General features: G+C 54.0%; 1 protein-coding gene across 1 annotated transcript; it reads right to left on the reverse strand.

Moving 5' to 3' along the window:
• Positions 1-2,478: 2,478 nt before the first annotated feature.
• On the reverse strand, positions 2,479-16,705 carry LOC144676779 (pro-interleukin-16-like). The gene is made up of 6 exons (XM_078537099.1): positions 16,329-16,705; positions 11,992-12,175; positions 9,043-9,144; positions 7,703-7,961; positions 5,320-5,445; positions 2,479-2,664 (listed from the first exon to the last, which is right to left on the reverse strand). The coding sequence occupies exons 2-6, from the start codon at positions 12,082-12,084 to the stop codon at positions 2,483-2,485; spliced, it is 762 nt and encodes a 253-aa protein (XP_078393225.1). The 5' UTR covers positions 12,085-12,175; positions 16,329-16,705; the 3' UTR covers positions 2,479-2,482.
• Positions 16,706-18,586: the final 1,881 nt, after the last annotated feature.

Genomic DNA, 18,586 nt, shown 5'->3' on the forward strand with positions numbered 1-18,586 from the left:
ACGGAGAATCGAGCGTACCTCGGAGATTGACAAAGCCACGGGGCTCCTGTTTCTTGGTTAAATAAAACTGTTTTTATTAGAAAGAGACACGTTAAAATGATGAACAGCCCATAAATAGTTACATCAGCTGCAGGCGTCACTGTGAAACCACGTCAGTGGCCCAGGGGTCACCACTGACATGGTCCTTTTTCCCCAACCTTTTGTAATGGGTCATGCCAATGGCTGGCGCCGTCTGGCTGCCCGCCTTGACCAGCCTGGCTAGTGTATTCACCAGCTCCCACCATGAGCCCGGTGCCCTCGCCTTGAGGTTGCTCTACGCCTGTGGTGGGAACCCTCCCCCCACTCTCTCGCTTTCAGGCGGTGACAAACATTCTGTTGAAGGAAATGACGAAATTCCTGCTGCCAACAACAGGAGCGTCCGTGATATCCCGCTGGAATAACGCTATTCCCTACGGTTTGCTTCCCCGCAGTGACCTTTGCCCCTCCCCCCCAAGCTTCCCAGCTCCATAGGAGCACGAGGAGGCCATTCGGCCCCTTGAGTCTGTCTGGCCCTCTGATGAGGTCATAGCCGATCTGTATCTTAATGCGTCTACTCGCCTTGGTTCCATAACCCTTAATCCCCCCCCTTACCCAACAAGGATCTAGCCCATCCCTACCCTCCCCAGCCTCGACCATTTATCGGGGGGGTGAGAGTTCCAGATTCCCACTCCCCCCCCTGTGTGTGTGTGTGTGAAGTGCTTCCTGACATCACCCCTGAACGGCCTGGCTCCCATTTTAAGGTTCTGCCCCCTTGTTCTGGCCTCTCCAGCCAAGGGGGTCAATTTTGCTTCTCTCTCTCTCTCTCTCTCTCTCGATGCCTCATTAAATTCAAGAAACACAATCTTAGTCTATGCAATTTGCCCTCATAACTTAAACCTTTCTTGATTTTATTCGTTCATGGGTGTGGGTGTCGCTTGCTCATCCCTAATTGCCCCTTGAGAAGGTGGTGGGTGAGCCGCCTTCTTGAGCCGCTGCAGTCCCTGTGGTGTAGGTACACCCACAGTGCTGTTAGGGAGGGAGTTCCAGGATTTTGACCCAGCGACAGTGAAGGAACGGCCGATATATTTCCAAGTCAGGATGGTGAGGGGCTCGGAGGGGAACTTCCAGGTAGTGGTGTTCCCCATGTGTCTGCTGCCCCTTGTCCTTCTAGATGGTAGAGGTCGTGGGTTTGGAAGGTGCTGTCGAAGGAGCCTTGGTGAGTTGCTGCAGTGCATCTTGTAGATGGTACACACGCTGCTGCTACTGTGCGTCGGTGGTGGAGGGAGTGAATGTTTGTGGATGGGGTGCCGATCAAGTGGGGCTGCTTTGTCCTAGATGGTGTTGAGCTTCTTGAGTGTTGTGGGAGCTGCACTCATCCAGGCAAGTGGGGAGCATTCCATCACACTCCTGACTTGTGCCTTGTAGATGGTGGACAGGCTTTGGGGAGTCAGGAGGTGAGTTACTCACCGCAGGATTCCCAGCCTCTGACCTGCTCTTGTAGCCACAGTATTTATATGGCTGGGTCCAGTTCAGTTTCTGGTCAATGGTAACCCCCAGGATGTTGATAGTGGGGGATTCAGCGATGGTAATGCCATTGAACATCAAGGGGCAATAGTTAGATTCTCTCTTGTTGAGGATGGTCATTGCCTGGCACTTGTGTAGTGCGAATGTTACTTGCCACTTGTCAGCCCAAGCCTGGATATTGTCCAGCTCTTGCTGCATTTGGACATGGGCTGCTTCAGTATCTGAGGAGTTACGAATGGTGCTGAACATTGTGCAATCATCAGTGAACATCCTCACTTCTGACCTTATGATGGAAGGAAGGTCATTGATGAAGCAGCTGAAGATGGTTGGGCCGAGGACATTAACCTGAGGAACTCCCGCAGTGATGTCCTGGAGCTGAGATGATAGACCTCCAACAACTATAACCACCTTCCTTTGTGCTAGGTAAGACTCCAACCAGCGGAGAGTTTTCCCCCTGGTTCCCATTGACTTCAAATTTGGCCACACTTGGTCAAACGCTGCCTCGATGACAAGGGCAGTCGCTCTCGCCTTAACGTTTAGGCCCGGGGTCATCCCGGTATCTCTCAGCCGGCCAATATACCCTTCCTGAGGCTCGGGAGGTCAGAACCGAAGGCAGTACTCTAAATGCGGCCTAATCGTAGCTCTACGTAAGTTGACTTCCTCCATTTGGTGCTCGGATTGTCTTAAGATTAACGTCCCATCGATCTTCTGAATAATTTATCTTGTACCTGTATTGATTTTGGCTTTGGAGCCCTTCAAGTTTCTCTGATACGTCTTTGTCTGTGTGGAGCGGCCTCCCAGGTTGCCACGGTTACTAAAATGGGAATGGATGAAGGAATGCAACCCATAAGCCATTGGGCCTTCAGGGTCGGAGGGCAAGTGGACTCTTGCCCAGCAACCCCCCGCCCCCTCCCCCTCCCCACCGTGTTCCCCCTAAACTTTATGTCCTCTGCTCCTTTTCCCCTTGGTGGGCTTTCGAGATCACCACCCTCAGGGGGCCCGGGGGAAGGGCCTTGATCAGATTCCAGGCCTCGTAGCAGGTCAGGCTGCGGCAATCCTCCTCGCCAACCTGCACCAGTTGGTCCCCGGGTCGGATCAAACCCGATTGGTCAGCGGAGCCGCCTGGAAGAAAAGCAGAGACAGTCAGGATCGGGAAGTTTCCGTTCCCTTCCCAAACCAGCCCCACCCCACCCACATACCCCTCCTTCTCCACCCCTGAAGGACTTGGGCCTTGTTGAGGGAGGCCCCACTGCCACCCCCCCTTCTCCACCCCTGAAGGACTTGGGCCTTGTTGAGGGAGGCCCCACCCCCCCTTCTCCAACCCTGAAGACTTGGGCCTTGTTGAGGGAGGCCCCACCCCCCCTGCTCCACTCCTGAAGGACTTGGGCCTTGTTCAGGGAGGCCCCACCCCCCCTTCTCCACTCTTGAAGGACTTGGGCCTTGTTCAGGGAGGCCCCACCCCCCCTTCTCCACCCCTGAAGGACTTGGGCCTTGTTGAGGGAGGCCCCACCCCCCCTTCTCCACCCCTGAAGGACTTGGGCCTTGTTGAGGGAGGCCCCACCCCCCCTTCTCCACCCACGAAGGACTTGGGCCTTGTTGAGGGAGGCCCCACCCCCACCCGCCCCCCCTTCTCCACCCCTGAAGGACTTGGGGCTTGTTGAGGGAGGCCCCACTCCCGCCTTCTCCACCCCTGAAGGACTTGGGCCTTGTTGAGGGAGGCCCCACTCCCCCCTTCTCCACCCACGAAGGACTTGGGCCTTGTTGAGGGAGGCCCCACCCCCACCCGCCCCCCCTTCTCCACTCCTGAAGAACTTGGGCCTTGTTGAGGGAGGCCCCACTGCCACCCCCCCTTCTCCAACCCTGAAGACTTGGGCCTTGTTGAGGGAGGCCCCACCCCTCTCCCGCCCCTCCTTCTCCACTCCTTGAAGGACTTGGGCCTTGTTGAGGGAGGGTACCTTTACCCTCCCCACTTAAGTGCCTCTCCCCTCTACCCATTCTTACCTGATGCCCAGCAGTTCAACCCACCTCGTTCCATCCTATCCCATCCCAAAATCAAGGGGGGGAGGGGTGGGGAATCATGGGATAGCCATTAGGAATGGGAATGTTGGTTGACTTTGCTGCCCCCACCCCCATCTCGCTGTCAAAACCTTATCCCAAGGAGATGGCGTGAGCTGTCGTGACCTCTGTCAATCTACCCACAATGCACAGAGGAAGCAGAATGAACCAGAGCGAGATGGAGAGCTGGAGGAAGGGATGGAGAGAGAGTGATGAAGAGAGGGAAGGAGAGATGGTGGAGAGAGGGAGATAGAGAAAGGGCGGGAGGGGGTGAGAAAGAGCGAGAGAGAAGGAAGGGAGAGAGAGAATGAGAAGGGAGGAGAGAGAGAGAGAGAAAGAGGAATGAAAGGGAGGAAGGGAGGGGAGAGAGAGAAAGAGGAAGGAGATTGAGGAAGGAGAGGGGACGGAGAGGAAGGAAGGGAAGTGAGGTGGAGTGAGATGTGGAAGGGGAAAAGGAGGTGAGAGGTGGAGAGGGGGATGAATAGGGACGGAAGGGAGGTAGAGAGAGAAAGGGAGATGGGGAGAGAGGGAGAAAGAACAAGATGGGGAGAGAGAGAGAGGAAGGGAAAGGGATGGCAAAAAAGGAAAAGAGAGGGAGGGAGAGAGAAAGAGAGGGGGGATGGGGGGAGCGAGAGGGAGGAAGGGATGGGGAGAGGGAGAGAGAGGAAGGGATCGGGAGAGGGAGAGAGGAGGAAGGGATGGGGCGAGGGAGAGAGGAAGGGATGGGGAGAGGGAGAGAGAGGAAGGGATGGGGAGAGGGAGAGAGAGGAAGGGATGGGGAGAGGGAGAGAGAGGAAGGGATGGAGAGAGGGAGAGAGAGGAAGGGATGGGGAGAGGGAGAGAGAGGAAGGGATGGGGGAGACAGCAAGAGAGGAGGAAGGGATGGGGAGAGAGAGAGGAGGAAGGGATGGGGAGAGAGCGAGAGAGGAGGAAGGGATGGGGAGAGGGAGAGAGAGGAAGGGATGGGGGAGAGCGAGAGGAGGAAGGGGTGGGGGAGAGAGCGAGAGAGGAGGAAGGGATGGGGAGAGGGAGAGAGAGGAAGGGATGGGGAGAGAGAGAGGAGGAAGGGATGGGGAGACAGCGAGAGAGGAGGAAGGGATGGGGAGAGAGAGGATGAAGGGATGGGGGAGAGAGCGAGAGAGGAGAGAGGAGGAAGGGATGGGGAGAGGGAGAGAGAGGAAGGGATGGGGAGAGGGAGAGAGAGGAAGGGATGGGGAGAGGAGAGAGAGGAAGGGATGGGGAGAGGGAGAGAGAGGAAGGGATGGGGAGAGGGAGAGAGAGGAAGGGATGGGGAGAGGGAGAGAGAGGAAGGGATGGGGAGGGAGAGAGAGGAAGGGATGGGGAGAGGGAGAGAGAGGAAGGGATGGGGAGAGGGAGAGAGAGGAAGGGATGGGGAGAGGGAGAGAGAGGAAGGGATGGGGAGAGGGAGAGAGAGGAAGGGATGGGGGAGACAGCGAGAGAGGAGGAAGGGATGGGGAGAGGGAGAGAGAGGAAGGGATGGGGGAGACAGCGAGAGAGGAGGAAGGGATGGGAGAGGGAGAGGGGGGAGCAACCCACACAAGAGTAACTTCCACTCTGAAAATAAAGGAAAGCATCCCTGAGGCGAGCTGGACAGAGGAGAGCATCGAGGGAGCTTGAGATGTACAGAGCAGAAAGCTTCTAACATCTTGATGTCGGATGTTAAAGATATCGTTGAATAATGAAAGACGACGGGCTTCCTACCTTGGAAAACCTTCTTGATGGTAAGCGGTCGGTCCCCTTGACTTGAACACTTTCCCCCATCCAGGCTGAAGCCTAGTCCTGTCCCTGTCGTCACCAGCTCCACTGTGACAAGCTCTCCTGGACCCTCTGAACAGGGTGGGGGGGGAAAGGGCGTTAGTCAGAGACCCAGAGAACCAATTCCTCACAGAGTCAGCCAATAGGGATGATGGCATAGCAGCTAAGCGACTAGGCCTAACGCTGCAGAGGCCTGGTCTGACGGTCCAGAATCAGGAGATAGAACCCTACCCCAGGAGTTAAAATCCAATTAATTCATAAAATCGGGAATTGAAAGCCAGTCTCAGTCATGGTGGCCATCATGGATTGTCCTAAGACTCTACCTATACCAGTATGGATTGAGAATTGGTTAACAGAGAGTAGGAATAAATGGTTCATTCTCAGGCTGTGACTGGTGGGGTGCTGCAAGGATCACCATCGACATAAACCATGTGGGGACCAAAAGCAGTGTTTCCAAATTTCCTGTTGGCATAAAACTAGGCGGGGAGGATGCAAGGAGGCGCGATCGGGTTAACTGAATGGACAAGAGCGTGGCAGATGGAATATAATTGTGATTAAGCGTGAAGCTGTTGTGGAAACAACAGAAAGACGGAGTATTTCTGAAATGGTGAGAGGTTGGGAAGTGTCGATGTCCAAAGGGGGACCTGGAGTGTTCTTGTTTGTGAGTCACTAAAAGCCAGCACATAGGTGCAGTGAGCAATTAGGGAGGCAAATGGTATGTTGGCCTTCATGGCAAAAGGATTTGAGTACAGGAATAAAGACATCTTGCTGCTTTTGGAGCAACTTCTGGAGAAACTTCTTTAGCCAGAGAGTGGTGAATCTATGGAATTCATTGCCACAGAAGGCTGTGGAGGCCAGGTCATTGAGTGTATTTAAGACCGAGATAGATAGGTTCTTGATTGGTAAGGGGATCAAAGGTTACGGGGAGAAGGCGGGAGAATGGGGTTGAGAAACTTATCAGCCATGATTGAATGGCGGAGCAGACTCGATGGGCCGAATGGCCCAATTTCTGCTCCTATGTCTTACGGTCTTATAATTGTATGGAGCCTTGGTGAGACCGCACCTGGAGTACTGTGTACAGTTTTGGTCCCCTTTACCTCCTTGCCATAGAAGGAGTGCAGCAGGGATTCACCAGATGAATCCCTGGGATGGCAGGATTGTCTTACGAGGAGAGAATGAGGAAACTGGGCCTGTCTTCTCTCCAGTTTCGAAGATCGAGGGGTGGTTTTTATCTCCTTTATCGGGGCAAGGTATTGAATACAAGAGCGGGGATGCGAGGCTGGAACTGTATGAAACACTGGTTAGGCCACAGCTGGAATCTTGTGTACAGTTCTGGTCACCACTTTGCAGGAAGGACATACTTGCCCTGGAGAGAGAGAGTGCAGAGGAGATTGACAAGAATGTTGGCAGGGCTGGAAAATTGCAGCCATGAGGAGAGATCGGACAGGCTGGGGTTGTTTTCCTTAGAACAGAGGAGGCTGAGGGGGGTGAGTTAATTGAGGTGTGTAAAATTATGAGGGGCCTAGATAGGGTAGACAGGAAAGACCTGTTTCCCCTGTATGGGGGGGGTCAGTTACCAGGGGGGCACAGATTTAAGGTGATTGGTAGAAGGATTAGAGGGGACATGAGGGAAAACTTTCCCACCCAGAGGGTGGTGGGTGTCTGGAATTCACTGCCTACGTTGGTGGTTGAAACTGAAACGTTCAACTCATTGAAAGGGTACCTGGATCTGCATCTGAAGCACTGGAACCTGTAAGGCTAGGGACCAGGTGCTGGCAAATGGGATTAAAATGAGCGTCTAGTTCCTTTTTCCTCTTCTTGGCCAGCGCAGACACAATGGCCTCTTCCTACACCATAACGTTTCTATGGTTCTCTCTCACTGAGACATAGGGACAGGTCGTGACAGGGTAGATGCAGGAAGGATGTTTCCCCCTGGCTGTTGAGTCCAGAACCAGGGGACACAGTCTCAGGATAAGGGGTCGACCTATTTAAGACCGAGGTGAGGAGGAATTTCTTCACTCAGAGGGTGGTGAATCTTTGGAATTCTCTACCCCCCCACCCCAGAGGGGCTGTGGGAGGCTCAGTCACTTGAGTCTGTTCAACTTAGAAATCGATGGACTTCTGGAGACAAATGTGGATAGAGCGGGAAAGTGGCGTTGAGGTAGGTGGTCTTAACTGAATGGCAGGGCAGGCTCGATGGGCTGAATGGCCTACACCTGTTACGATGTCCCTACATTCCTAATGCAGGCCTAGCAAGCGACGCCCACATCCCCGCAAACTCATTGAAGATAGGCCCACAGATTCTAACCGGATCTTACGCCCCTCATACCTGGCACCCCGCTGAGGTCCACACTGCCACGGGTCATCTGGTCAGTCAGGCTCCCTTTCCGCAGGCTGGCCCTCTCTGCTTCAGCCACCTTCCGGATGACCACTATGGCCTGTCTCGGATGCCAGGCCTTGTGCAGCAAGGACAGGGCCCCACTGTGGGTAACGCCTTTCAGAGAATTCCCGTTGATGGAAAGGACCTCGTCCCCCTGCCCGATGGTTCCCTCCTGAGCAGCCAGCCCGTGGGGGAACACTCTGTGAGCCTGCAGGTGAAAACACAACCGGCCTTACAGAGAGAAGGCAAAGCAACATCCTGGTGTCCCCTCCAGAGGAGTGCTGAGGGAGCGCCGCACTGTCTGAGGGTCAGTAGTGAGGGAGTGCCGCACTGTTGGAGGGTCAGTACTGAGAGGGTGCCGCACTGTTGGAGGGTCAGTACTGAGGGAGTGCCGTACTGTCGGAGGGTCAGTGCTGAGGGAGTGCCGCACTGTCGGAGTGTCAGTGCTGAGGGAGCGCCGCACTGTCGGAGGGTCAGTACTGAGGGAGCGCCGCACTGTCGGAGGGTCAGTGCTGAGGGAGCGCCGCACTGTCGGAAGGTCAGTACTGAGGGAGCGCCACACTGTCGGAGGGTCAGTACTGAGGGAGTGCCGCACTGTCGGAGGGTCAGTACTGAGGGAGCGCCGCACTGTCGGAGGGTCATAGATGAGGGAGCGGCGCACTGTCAGAGGGTCAGTAGTGAGGGAGTGCCGCACTGTTGGAGGGTCAGTACTGAGGGAGTGCTGCACTGTCAGAGGGTCAGTACTGAGGGAGTGCCGCACTGTCGGAGGGTCAGTACTGAGGGAGCGCCGCACTGTCGGAGTGTCAGTACTGAGGGAGCGCCGCACTGTCGGAGGGTCAGTACTGAGGGAGCGCCGCACTGTCGGAGTGTCAGTACTGAGGGAGCGCCGCACTGTCGGAGTGTCAGTACTGAGGGAGTGCCGCACCGTCGGAGGGTCAGTACTGAGGCCCCATCTGTCTTCTCAGGTGGACATAAAAGAGTCCATGGCTGGTATTGGAAGGAGAGCGGGGAGTGGAGGGAGGTTGGTGGGGGGTGGGGCAAAATTCTCCTCAGTGCCCGGGGGGGCCCAATATTTATCCCCCAACCGACATCACTTGGGTCATTATGACACTGCTGCTTGTGGGATCTTGCTGTGTGCAAATTGGCTGCCGTGTTTCCTACATTACAACAGTGAGCACACTCCAAAAAAAAAAATAGTGCTTCATTGGCTGTGAAACGCTGTGGAAGTGGGGGTTGTGAAAGGCGCTAGGAAAATGCAAGTTTGCCTTTCTTTCTTTGCAAATACTTACAGTGACCATCTTGTTCTCATGGTCCACTCCCCCAGCGATGCTGAAGCCTAATCCTGCTCCCTCCTCCTTGTGAAGCACCACAACCTGGATATCCTCCGCAAACTGAGACAAGAAACATTCCTTGTTAAGTCAGGAGACAGGGCCCTGCCTTTCAGTTCTGCCCCTGCTCCTTTTCACCACTGGACGAGACACCAAGACATACACTTCAGCTCATCCGAAACTCCACTGCCCCCCGTGTCCTATCATCGAGTCCCGTTCTCCCATCACCCCCCACCCTCCCCATCGCCCCTCTCCCGCTCGCTGACCCACGCTGGATCCTGGACTGGCAACCCCTCCATTTTGAAATTCTCCATCCTTGTTTTCAAATCCCTCCCCACTGCCCCCTCCCTATCTCTGTAACCCTCCTCCAGCCCCCTACACCCCTCCCTATCTCTGTAACCTCCTCCAGCCCCCTACACCTCTCCCTATCTCTGTAACCTCCTCCAGCCCCCTACACCCCTCCCTATCTCTGTAACCTCCTCCAGCCCCCTACACCCCTCCCTATCTCTGTAACCTCCTCCAGCCCCCTACACCTCTCCCTATCTCTGTAACCTCCTCCAGCCCCCTACACCCCTCCCCATCTCTGTAACCTCCTCCAGCCCCTACACCCCTCCCTATCTCTGTAACCTCCTCCAGCCCCTACACCCCTCCCTATCTCTGTAACCTCCTCCAGCCCCTACACCCCTCCCTATCTCTGTAACCTCCTCCAGCCCCCTACACCTCTCCCTATCTCTGTAACCTCCTCCAGCCCCCTACACCCCTCCCTATCTCTGTAACCTCCTCCAGCCCCCTACACCCCTCCCTATCTCTGTAACCTCCTCCAGCCCCCTACACCCCTCCCTATCTCTGTAACCTCCTCCAGCCCCCTACACCCCTCCCTATCTCTGTAACCTCCTCCAGCCCCTACATCCCTCCCTATCTCTGTAACCTCCTCCAGCCCCTACACCCCTCCCTATCTCTGTAACCTCCTCCAGCCCCTACACCCCTCCCTATCTCTGTAACCTCCTCCAGCCCCTACACCCCTCCCTATCTCTGTAACTGCCTCCAGCCCCTATACCCCTCCCTATCTCTGTAACCTCCTCCAGCCCCCTACACCTCTCCCTATCTCTGTAACCTCCTCCAGCCCCTACACCCCTCCCTATCTCTGTAACCTCCTCCAGCCCCTACACCCCTCCCTATCTCTGTAACCTCCTCCAGCCCCCTACACCTCTCCCTATCTCTGTAACCTCCTCCAGCCCCTACACCCCTCCCTCTCTCTGTAACCTCCTCCAGCCCCTATACCCCTCCCTATCTCTGTAACTCCTCCAGCCCCTACACCCCTCCCTATCTCTGTAACTTCCTCCAGCCCCTACACCCCTCCCATTCTCTATAACTTCCTCCAGCCCCCACACCCCTCCCTATCTCAGTAACCTCCTCCAGCCCCTATACCTTTCCCTATCTCTGTAACCTCCTCCAGCCCCTACACCCCTCCCTATCTCTGTTACCCCCTCCAGCCCCTACATCCCTCCCTATCTCTGTAACCTCCTCCAGCCCCTACAACCCTCCCTATCTCTGTAACCTCCTCCAGCCCCTACACCCCTCCCTATCTCTGTAACATCCTCCAGCCCCTACACCCCCTCCCTATCTCTGTAACCTCCTCCAGCCCCTACAACCCTCCCTATGTCTGTAACCTCCTCCAGCCTCTACAACCCTCCCTATCTCTGTAACCTCCTCCAGCCCCTACAACCCTCCCTATGTCTGTAACCTCCTCCAGCCCCTACATCCCTCCCTATCTCTGTAACCTCCTCCAGCCCCTACACCCCTCCCTATCTCTGTAACCTCCTCCAGCCCCTACACCCCTCCCTATCTCTGTAACCTCCTCCAGCCCCTACACCCCTCCCTATCTCTGTAACCTCCTCCAGGCCCTACACCCCTCCCTATCTCTGTAACCTCCTCCAGACCCTACACCCCTCCCTATCTCTGTAACCTCCTCCAGGCCCTACACCCCTCCCTATCTCTGTAACCTCCTCCAGCCCCTACAACCCTCCGAGATCTCTGCACTCCTCCAATTCTGGCCTCTGGCCCATCCCCCGATTCCCATCGCTCCACCATTGGCGTCCATGCCTTCAGCTGCCTGGGGCCTAAGCTCTGGAATTCCCTCCCTAAACCTCTCTCCCCCTCTCTCCTCCTTTAAGACACTTCTTAAAACCGACCTCTTTGCCTGAGCTTTTGGTCACCCTGTCCCTAATATCTCCTCATGTGGTCCGGGTTCAAATGTTTGACTAATTAATGACTCTGTGAGTGCCTTGTGTTCTCGAAGACACTATTTAAATGCCGCTTTCCCCTAACCCTAACCCCTTTCCAACTCAATGCCTAAATTAGCGGCCGGGGTGGGGGGTGTTGGGCGGGATGGTGGGGTCAGGGTGAGAGCGGTGAAACGTGGTTTTTACCACTCATTTTCCCACTTGTGAATGGTGTTGTTCAGTGCTTGGAGGTGTTCCCCAGGATATTTGAATGGGCGGAGGGAGACGTTAATTGCACGTTAATTGTGTGTAATTGTGAGCAGTGGGTGGGGTATCGGGTGGTGGGCATTAAATGTGGATTCACTCGAGTCCATATAAATAGAGACTGAAACTGTGGTTGTCGGGTTAGGAGGTGTACACTTGTCATGTGCAATTCTGCAAATAAATAAAGAAAGGTGTGTAAAGATTGGCTCCAGTTCTATCCTTCGCAAACTGGCTTTCCAGGTGAGAACAGGGGTTGGGATGCGGGTGTGGGTGGCGTATGAGGACATGAGCAACACACCCGGATTCCAGATCCACTATGAAACCCAGACCCCAAATAGCAGCTAACCACTGGTTCCCTGGTTACGCATCGGAAGCGAGACTTACCGCTCTCACCAATAACAGAGGGAGAGGGAGCGTTACATACCTGAACTGTTTCCTCATCCAGACATTTGACCTCGGCCAACAGTCTGTCCAGTTCATCATTCGGGATCAGCGAGACGACAGACATGGAAGACATGTTGGAATTGAGGGAGGCAGAGTGGTTCAATCGATCGCCTTTACAAACGTCCTCTCTGCAGTCGGTGCCACAGTCTCGGAGTTCTGCCAGACTACACAGGGACAGGCCTTTCAGTACCTTCCACTCACACTCACACTCTCAAAACGTTCATCAGCTTTACCTGCTTTCCCACATAGTTAGCACTCCAAAATTAACTAACTAACCAGGTTAGGTAGGGAGTAAAGCTCCCTCTACACCGTCCCCGTCAAACACTCCCAGGACAGGTACAGCACGGGGTTAGATACAGAGTAAAGCTCCCTCTACACTGTCCCCATCAAACACTCCCAGGACAGGTACAGCACGGGGTTAGATACAGAGTAAAGCTCCCTCTACACTGTCCCCGTCAAACACTCCCAGGACAGGTACAGCACGGGGTTAGATACAGAGTAAAGCTCCCTCTACACAGGACTCCCAAACAGTAGCCACAGTGCAGGACAAAGTATTCAAGAGAAAATATTGTGCGCTTGTGATAAAGGGACTGCAATAATCATGGGTGATTTTAATCTACACATAAGCTGAAAAAAATCAGATTGGGAGTAGTAGCCTGGATGAGGAGTTCTTATAATGCTTTCGAGATAGTTTCTTAGAGCAGCAGGTTATATTAGACTTGGTATTGTGTAACGTGACAGGATTAATTAATGACCTCAGAGTAAAGGCACCCCTAGGTAGCAGCAACCACGATTTGATTGAATTTTACACCCAGTTTGAAAGGGAGAAGAGTGGGTCTAAGACTAGTAACTTAAACTTAAATAAGGGCAACTATGTGGAGATGAAAGCTGAGCTCGCTGAAGTGAACTCAGAAACTAGGCTAGGGGATAGATCAATAGAGAAGCAGTGGCAAACATTTAAGGGAATATTTCAGAGTATTCAGAATAAGTACATTCCTACTACAAAGAAAAATTCTATGGGGAGGGCCCATCATCTGTGGTTAAACAAAGATGTTAAGGAAAGCATCAAACTTAAGGAAAAAGCATACAACTCTGTAAAGATGAGTGGCAGGGCAGATGAATGGACAGAATATAAAGAACGGCAGAGAATTACCATAAGGTTAATCAGGAGAAAGAAATTAGAGTACGAGAGGAAGCTAGCTCGAAACGTCAAAACCGGACAGGAAGAGTTTCTACAGCTATTTAAGAAGAAAAAGAGTAAGTAAAGTGAATGTTGGTCCTCTAGAAAGTGACTGTGGGGAGTTAATAGTAGTTAATAAGGAAATGGTGGAAGAAATGAACAAATATTTTGCTTCTGTGTTCACTATAGAGGATACAATAACATTCCAGTATTAGCTGTAAATCAGGAGGTGGAAGGGAGAGGGGAACTTGGTGAAATTACAATCACTGGGGAAGTGGTACTGAGCAAACTGATGGAGCTGTGGGCTGACAAGTCTCCGGGTCCCGATCGACTACATCTTAGGGCCTTAAAAGAGGTGGCTAATGAGGTAGTAGATGCACTGGTGTTAATTTTCCAAAATTCGCTAGATTCTGGAAAGGTCCCATCAGCAGCAAATATAACCCCTCTACTCAAGAAGGGAGGAAGGCAGAAAACAGGAAACTATAGGCCAGTTAGCTTGATGTCTGTCATGGGGAAGTTATTAGAATCGATCATTAAGGAGGTTATAGCTGGACACTTAGAAGAGCTCAAGGCAACAGGGAAGAGTCAGCATGGTTTTGTGAAAGGAAAATCATGTTTAGCCAATTTATTGGAGCTTTTTGAAGGAGTAACATGCGCAGTGGATAAAGGGGAACCTGTAGACGTGCTGTACTTGGATTTCCCAGAAGGCATTGGATAAGGTGCCGCATCAAAGACTATTACGGAAAATAAAAGCACATGGTGTAATGGATAACATATTAGCCTGGATAGAAGATTGGCTGGTTGGCAGAAAACAGAGAGTATGCATAAATGGGTCTTTGTCTGATTGGCAGGATGTGACGAGTGGAGTCCCACAGGGGTCTGTACTGGGGCCTCAACTTTTTACAATTGAGATCAATGACTTAGATGAGGGGAGTAAAGACATGGTGGCTAAATTTGCAAATGACACAAACATATGTAGGAAAGTATGTTGTGAAGAGGACATGAGGAGGTTGCAGATGCATTTGGTAGATTGAGTGAGTGGGCAAAGATCTGGCAAATGGAGTTTAATGTGGGAAAATGTGAAGTTGTTCACTTTGGCAGGAAAAACAAAAAAACAGAGTATTACTTAAATGGAGAACGGCTGCATAATTCGGAGGTGCAGAGGGATCTAGGTGTTCTAGTACATGAGTCACAAAAAGTTAGTATGCAGACACAGCAAGTAATTAAGAAGGCTAAAGGAATGCCATCCTTTATTACGAGAGGATTAAACAGAAAAGTAAACAGTTTTGGTCTCCTTATTTAAGGAAGGATGTAAATGCATTGGAGACGGTTCAGAGGAGGTTTACTAGATTGATACCTGGAATGAGTGGGTTGTCTGATGAGGAAAGGTTGGACAGACTGGGCTTGTTTCCACTGGAGTTTAGAAGAGTGAGGGGATGACTTGATTGAAGTTTACAAGATCCTGAACGGCCTTGACAAGGTGGACGTGGAAAGGATGTTTCCTCTTGTGGATGAGTCCAGACTAGGGGGCACTGTTTTAAAATTAGGGGTCGCCCTTTTAGGACAGAGATGAGGAGAAATTTTTTCTCTGAGGTTTGTGCGACTTTGGAACTCTCTGCCTAAGAAGGTGGTGGAGACGGGGTCACTGAATATTTTATAAGGCAGAGGCAGGTAGATTCTCATTAGGCAAGGGAATCGAAGGTTATCGGGGGCAGATGGGAACGTGGAATTCGAAACACAAGAAGATCAGCCATGATCTCACTCTGGCTCGAGGGGCCGAATGGTCTACTCCTGTTCCTATTTCTAATGTTCTTATGTACACTGTCCCCATCAAATACTCCCAGGACAGGTACAGCACGGGGTTGGATACAGAGTAAAGCTCCCTCTACACTGTCCCCATCAAACACTCCCAGGACAGGTACAGCACGGGGTTAGATACAAAGTAAAGCTCCCTCTACACTGTCCCCATCAAACACTCCCAGGGCAGGTGCAGCACGGGGTTAGATACAGAGTAAATCTCCCTCTACACTGTCCCCATCGAACACTCCCAGGACAGGTACAGCACGGGGTTAGATACAGAGTAAAGCTCCCTCTACACTGTCCCCGTCAAACACTCCCAGCACAGGTACAGCACGGGGTTAGATACAGAGTAAAGCTCCCTCTACACCGTCCCCATCAAACACTCCCAGGACAGGTACAGCACGGGTTAGATACAGAGTAAATCTCCCTCTACACCGTCCCCCATCAAACACTCCCAGGACAGGTACAGCACGGGGTTAGATACAGAGTAAATCTCCCTCTACACTGTCCCCATCAAACACTCCCAGGGATTAGGGGTAAATGTTTGGCCCCAGGACACTGGGCAGAACTCCCCATTCTGCTCTTCTTCCAACTGTGGCCATTGGATCTTTTACATACATGGGGCCTCAGTTTAATGTCTGATCAAAGAGACGGCAACTCCGAAAGTGCAGCACTCCCTCAGTACTGACCCTCCGACAGTGCGGCGCTCCCTCAGTACTGACCCTCCGACAGTGCGGCGCTCCCTCAGTACTGACCCTCCGACAGTGCGTCGCTCCCTCAGTACTGACCCTCCGACAGTGCGGCGCTCCCTCAGTACTGACCCTCCGACAGTGCGGCGCTCCCTCAGTACTGACCCTCCGACAGTGCGGCGCTCCCTCAGTACCGACCCTCCGACAGTGCGGCGCTCCCTCAGCACTGACCCTCCGACAGTGCGGCGCTCCCTCAGCACTGACCCTCCGACAGTGCGGCGCTCCCTCAGCACTGACCCTCCGACAGTGCGGCGCTCCCTCAGCACTGACCCTCCGACAGTGCGGCGCTCCCTCAGTACTGACCCTCCGACAATGTTAGCTTGAGAATAGCCTGTTGCCCAACCTCCAGGCCCAGGGCAATCAAACAATGTAGAATGAGCGGCGCAAACGTAAATGGAGTCGCCTTGGGTCCGGGTCGAGTGGGTGGGGGGGGGAGAGGCGGCCAACATGGGGCTGGAAGGTCAAAGGTTGGTCTCGGAGTTGACCTTGTGTTTCAAATGACCCAAAGAAAGAGGTCAGTGTGGATTCTGTGGGATGTTGAGGCTTGGGGTTGACTTGTGTGTGTCTGTGTGGTGCACATGGTCTTACCTTATGGAGTAACTCTTGTCCAGTTGGCACACGTCACTGTGCGTTGTCACTACCGACTCATCAGACAGCGACCACTCATCATCGGATTTGACGCAAGGGGAGAGAGTTACCTTGTCCAACGGGCTGTCGAATTCAGACCAGGTATTGAACGGGCTGGAAGTGCCGGACAGTTCCGTCGATCGGGCCTGTCCGAGGATCTCCTCCTCCCCCCCGGCCTCAGCCACCGGAGGCTGGCCGAGCGGCGAAGGGGGCCGTTGACCAGTCCCCACGCCGCTGCCACCATGTGCCTTCTTGGCACCAGCGACCTCTCGCCCCGGGGGGTCTTCCCCCGTCGGGCCCTCTTCAGCTGGAGATCGAGCGGGGCAGCCGCCTGGCCCAGCCGGCGGGAGCCGTTTGACCGTCTCCGGGTCCGTCGAGACGTCCCCGGATTCGCCGGCCCTAACCGGACCGCCACCCGACGGATCTGCCCCGGCCACCTCCTGCCGGCTGCCCCTCCGGGAGCACCTCTGCCTCACGATCTGCTCGAACGAGTGGATCTTCTGCAGGACCGACCACGGTGGTCGCTCGGGGGCCGCGCTCGCCGACGCGGCGCGCGACCTCTGTCCGCCGCTCTCCCCCGCGCCGCCGCCCGGTGGCGGCTTGGGGCCCACCAGGCTCCCGCACCTCTTCCTGATGCCCCCCAGGGCACCGCGCCGGGTCGGCGCTTCTGGCTTCCCCTCGCCCTCCCCCCGCCCGCCCGCTTCCATGGCTTTCCAGAAGTTGGTGGCGCCCAGGCTGGAGGAGCGGCGGTGACCCCGGCCAGCGCCGGACTTCCCAGAGAACATGGACAAGCCCCGAGGTTTCCGCCCACCCTCCTCCTGGACAGGACCGGCCGCCTCGCCCACGGGCACCGGAGCTTCGGAAGCCCCGGCCAGTTGCGCCGGGCCTGACCCCGACGTGGCCCTGGGCCTGACCCCGACGTGGCCCTGGGCCAACTTGACCCCTCGGAACGGCCAACTGAACTTGGCCTCCATGGCCGGCAACTCCGCCCACGGGGAACAGCCTCGAAAGGGATTCCGGATGATCAGGAGGAGAGCCGAGCCCTGGATCCTTATCTGCCCTTGAGTTCCTTGATGCGCCCCATGCGGACCTTGTGACTACATGTCAAAAGAATCTCATTGGCTGTCAAGAGGGATGCTCCGAGGCCGGGTTAGGCACTAAAGAAATGCGAGTCTTCCTTTCTTGAGACCTCCCAGCTGGATTTCCGACTTTGTCCCAGCGACGTGCATCGCTGCTTGGCCTCTGTCCACGCCTCTTATCGAAACCCTCCTCCTTGGGGTGACGCGGCTGCGAGTTTGAGAAACGGAGATGAAGGGCTCCAGGCGGCACCTGCACATGCAAGAGAGAAAGAAAAGGGGAGACGCCTGTTAGTGTTGGCGTTCAAAGAGACTCGGGTGCGCTGGTAACAAGGAACGTGGTACGTTAGCTTGTAATTGGGGAGGCAAGTGGCAAGTCGGCCTTTATCGCAAGGGGATTGGAGTGCAAGAGTAGAGAAGCCTTGCTGCAGTTGTACAGGGTTTTGGTGAGACCACATCTGGAACACCACACGCAGTTTTGGTCTCCACATTTAAGGAAGGATAGACGTGCATTGGAGACAGTACAGCGAAGGCTCACTAGATTGGTCCCTGGGGATGAGGGGGTTGTCCTAGGATGAGAGGCTGAGTAAATTGGGCTTATATTCTCTGGAGTTTAGAAGAATGAGAGGCGATCTCATTGAAACCTACAAGACTCTGAGGGGGTTGGACAGGGTGGACGCTGAGAGATTGTTTCTCGCTGGTCGGAGAATCTAAAACACGGTGGGGGGTGGGGGGTGGGGGGGGCCCAGTCTCAGGATAAGGGGGCCGATCGTTTAGGGACTGAGATGAGGAGAAATTACTTCACTCAAAGGGGTTGTGAATCTTTGGAATTCTCTACCTCAGAAGGTTGTGGATGCTCCATCGTTGAGTATATTTAAGGCCGGGATAGACAGATTTTTGGTCTCTCAGGGGATCAAGAGATATGGGGAGGGGGTGGGATATAAACAGGTTAAGTGAATGGGCAAAAACTTGGCAGATGGAATATAATGTGGGAAAATGTGAGGTTATGCACTTTGGCAGGAAGAATAGAGGAGCTGAATATTATTTAAATGGAGAAAGGCTGCAGAAAGCTGCAGCACAGAGGGATTTTTTTTAAATTCACTCATGAGATGTGGGCATCACTGGATAGCATTTATTGCCCAC

Source organism: Cetorhinus maximus, unplaced genomic scaffold, assembly GCF_964194155.1.
Source record: "Cetorhinus maximus unplaced genomic scaffold, sCetMax3.hap1.1 HAP1_SCAFFOLD_1898, whole genome shotgun sequence".
Taxonomy (NCBI): Eukaryota; Metazoa; Chordata; class Chondrichthyes; order Lamniformes; family Cetorhinidae; genus Cetorhinus; species Cetorhinus maximus.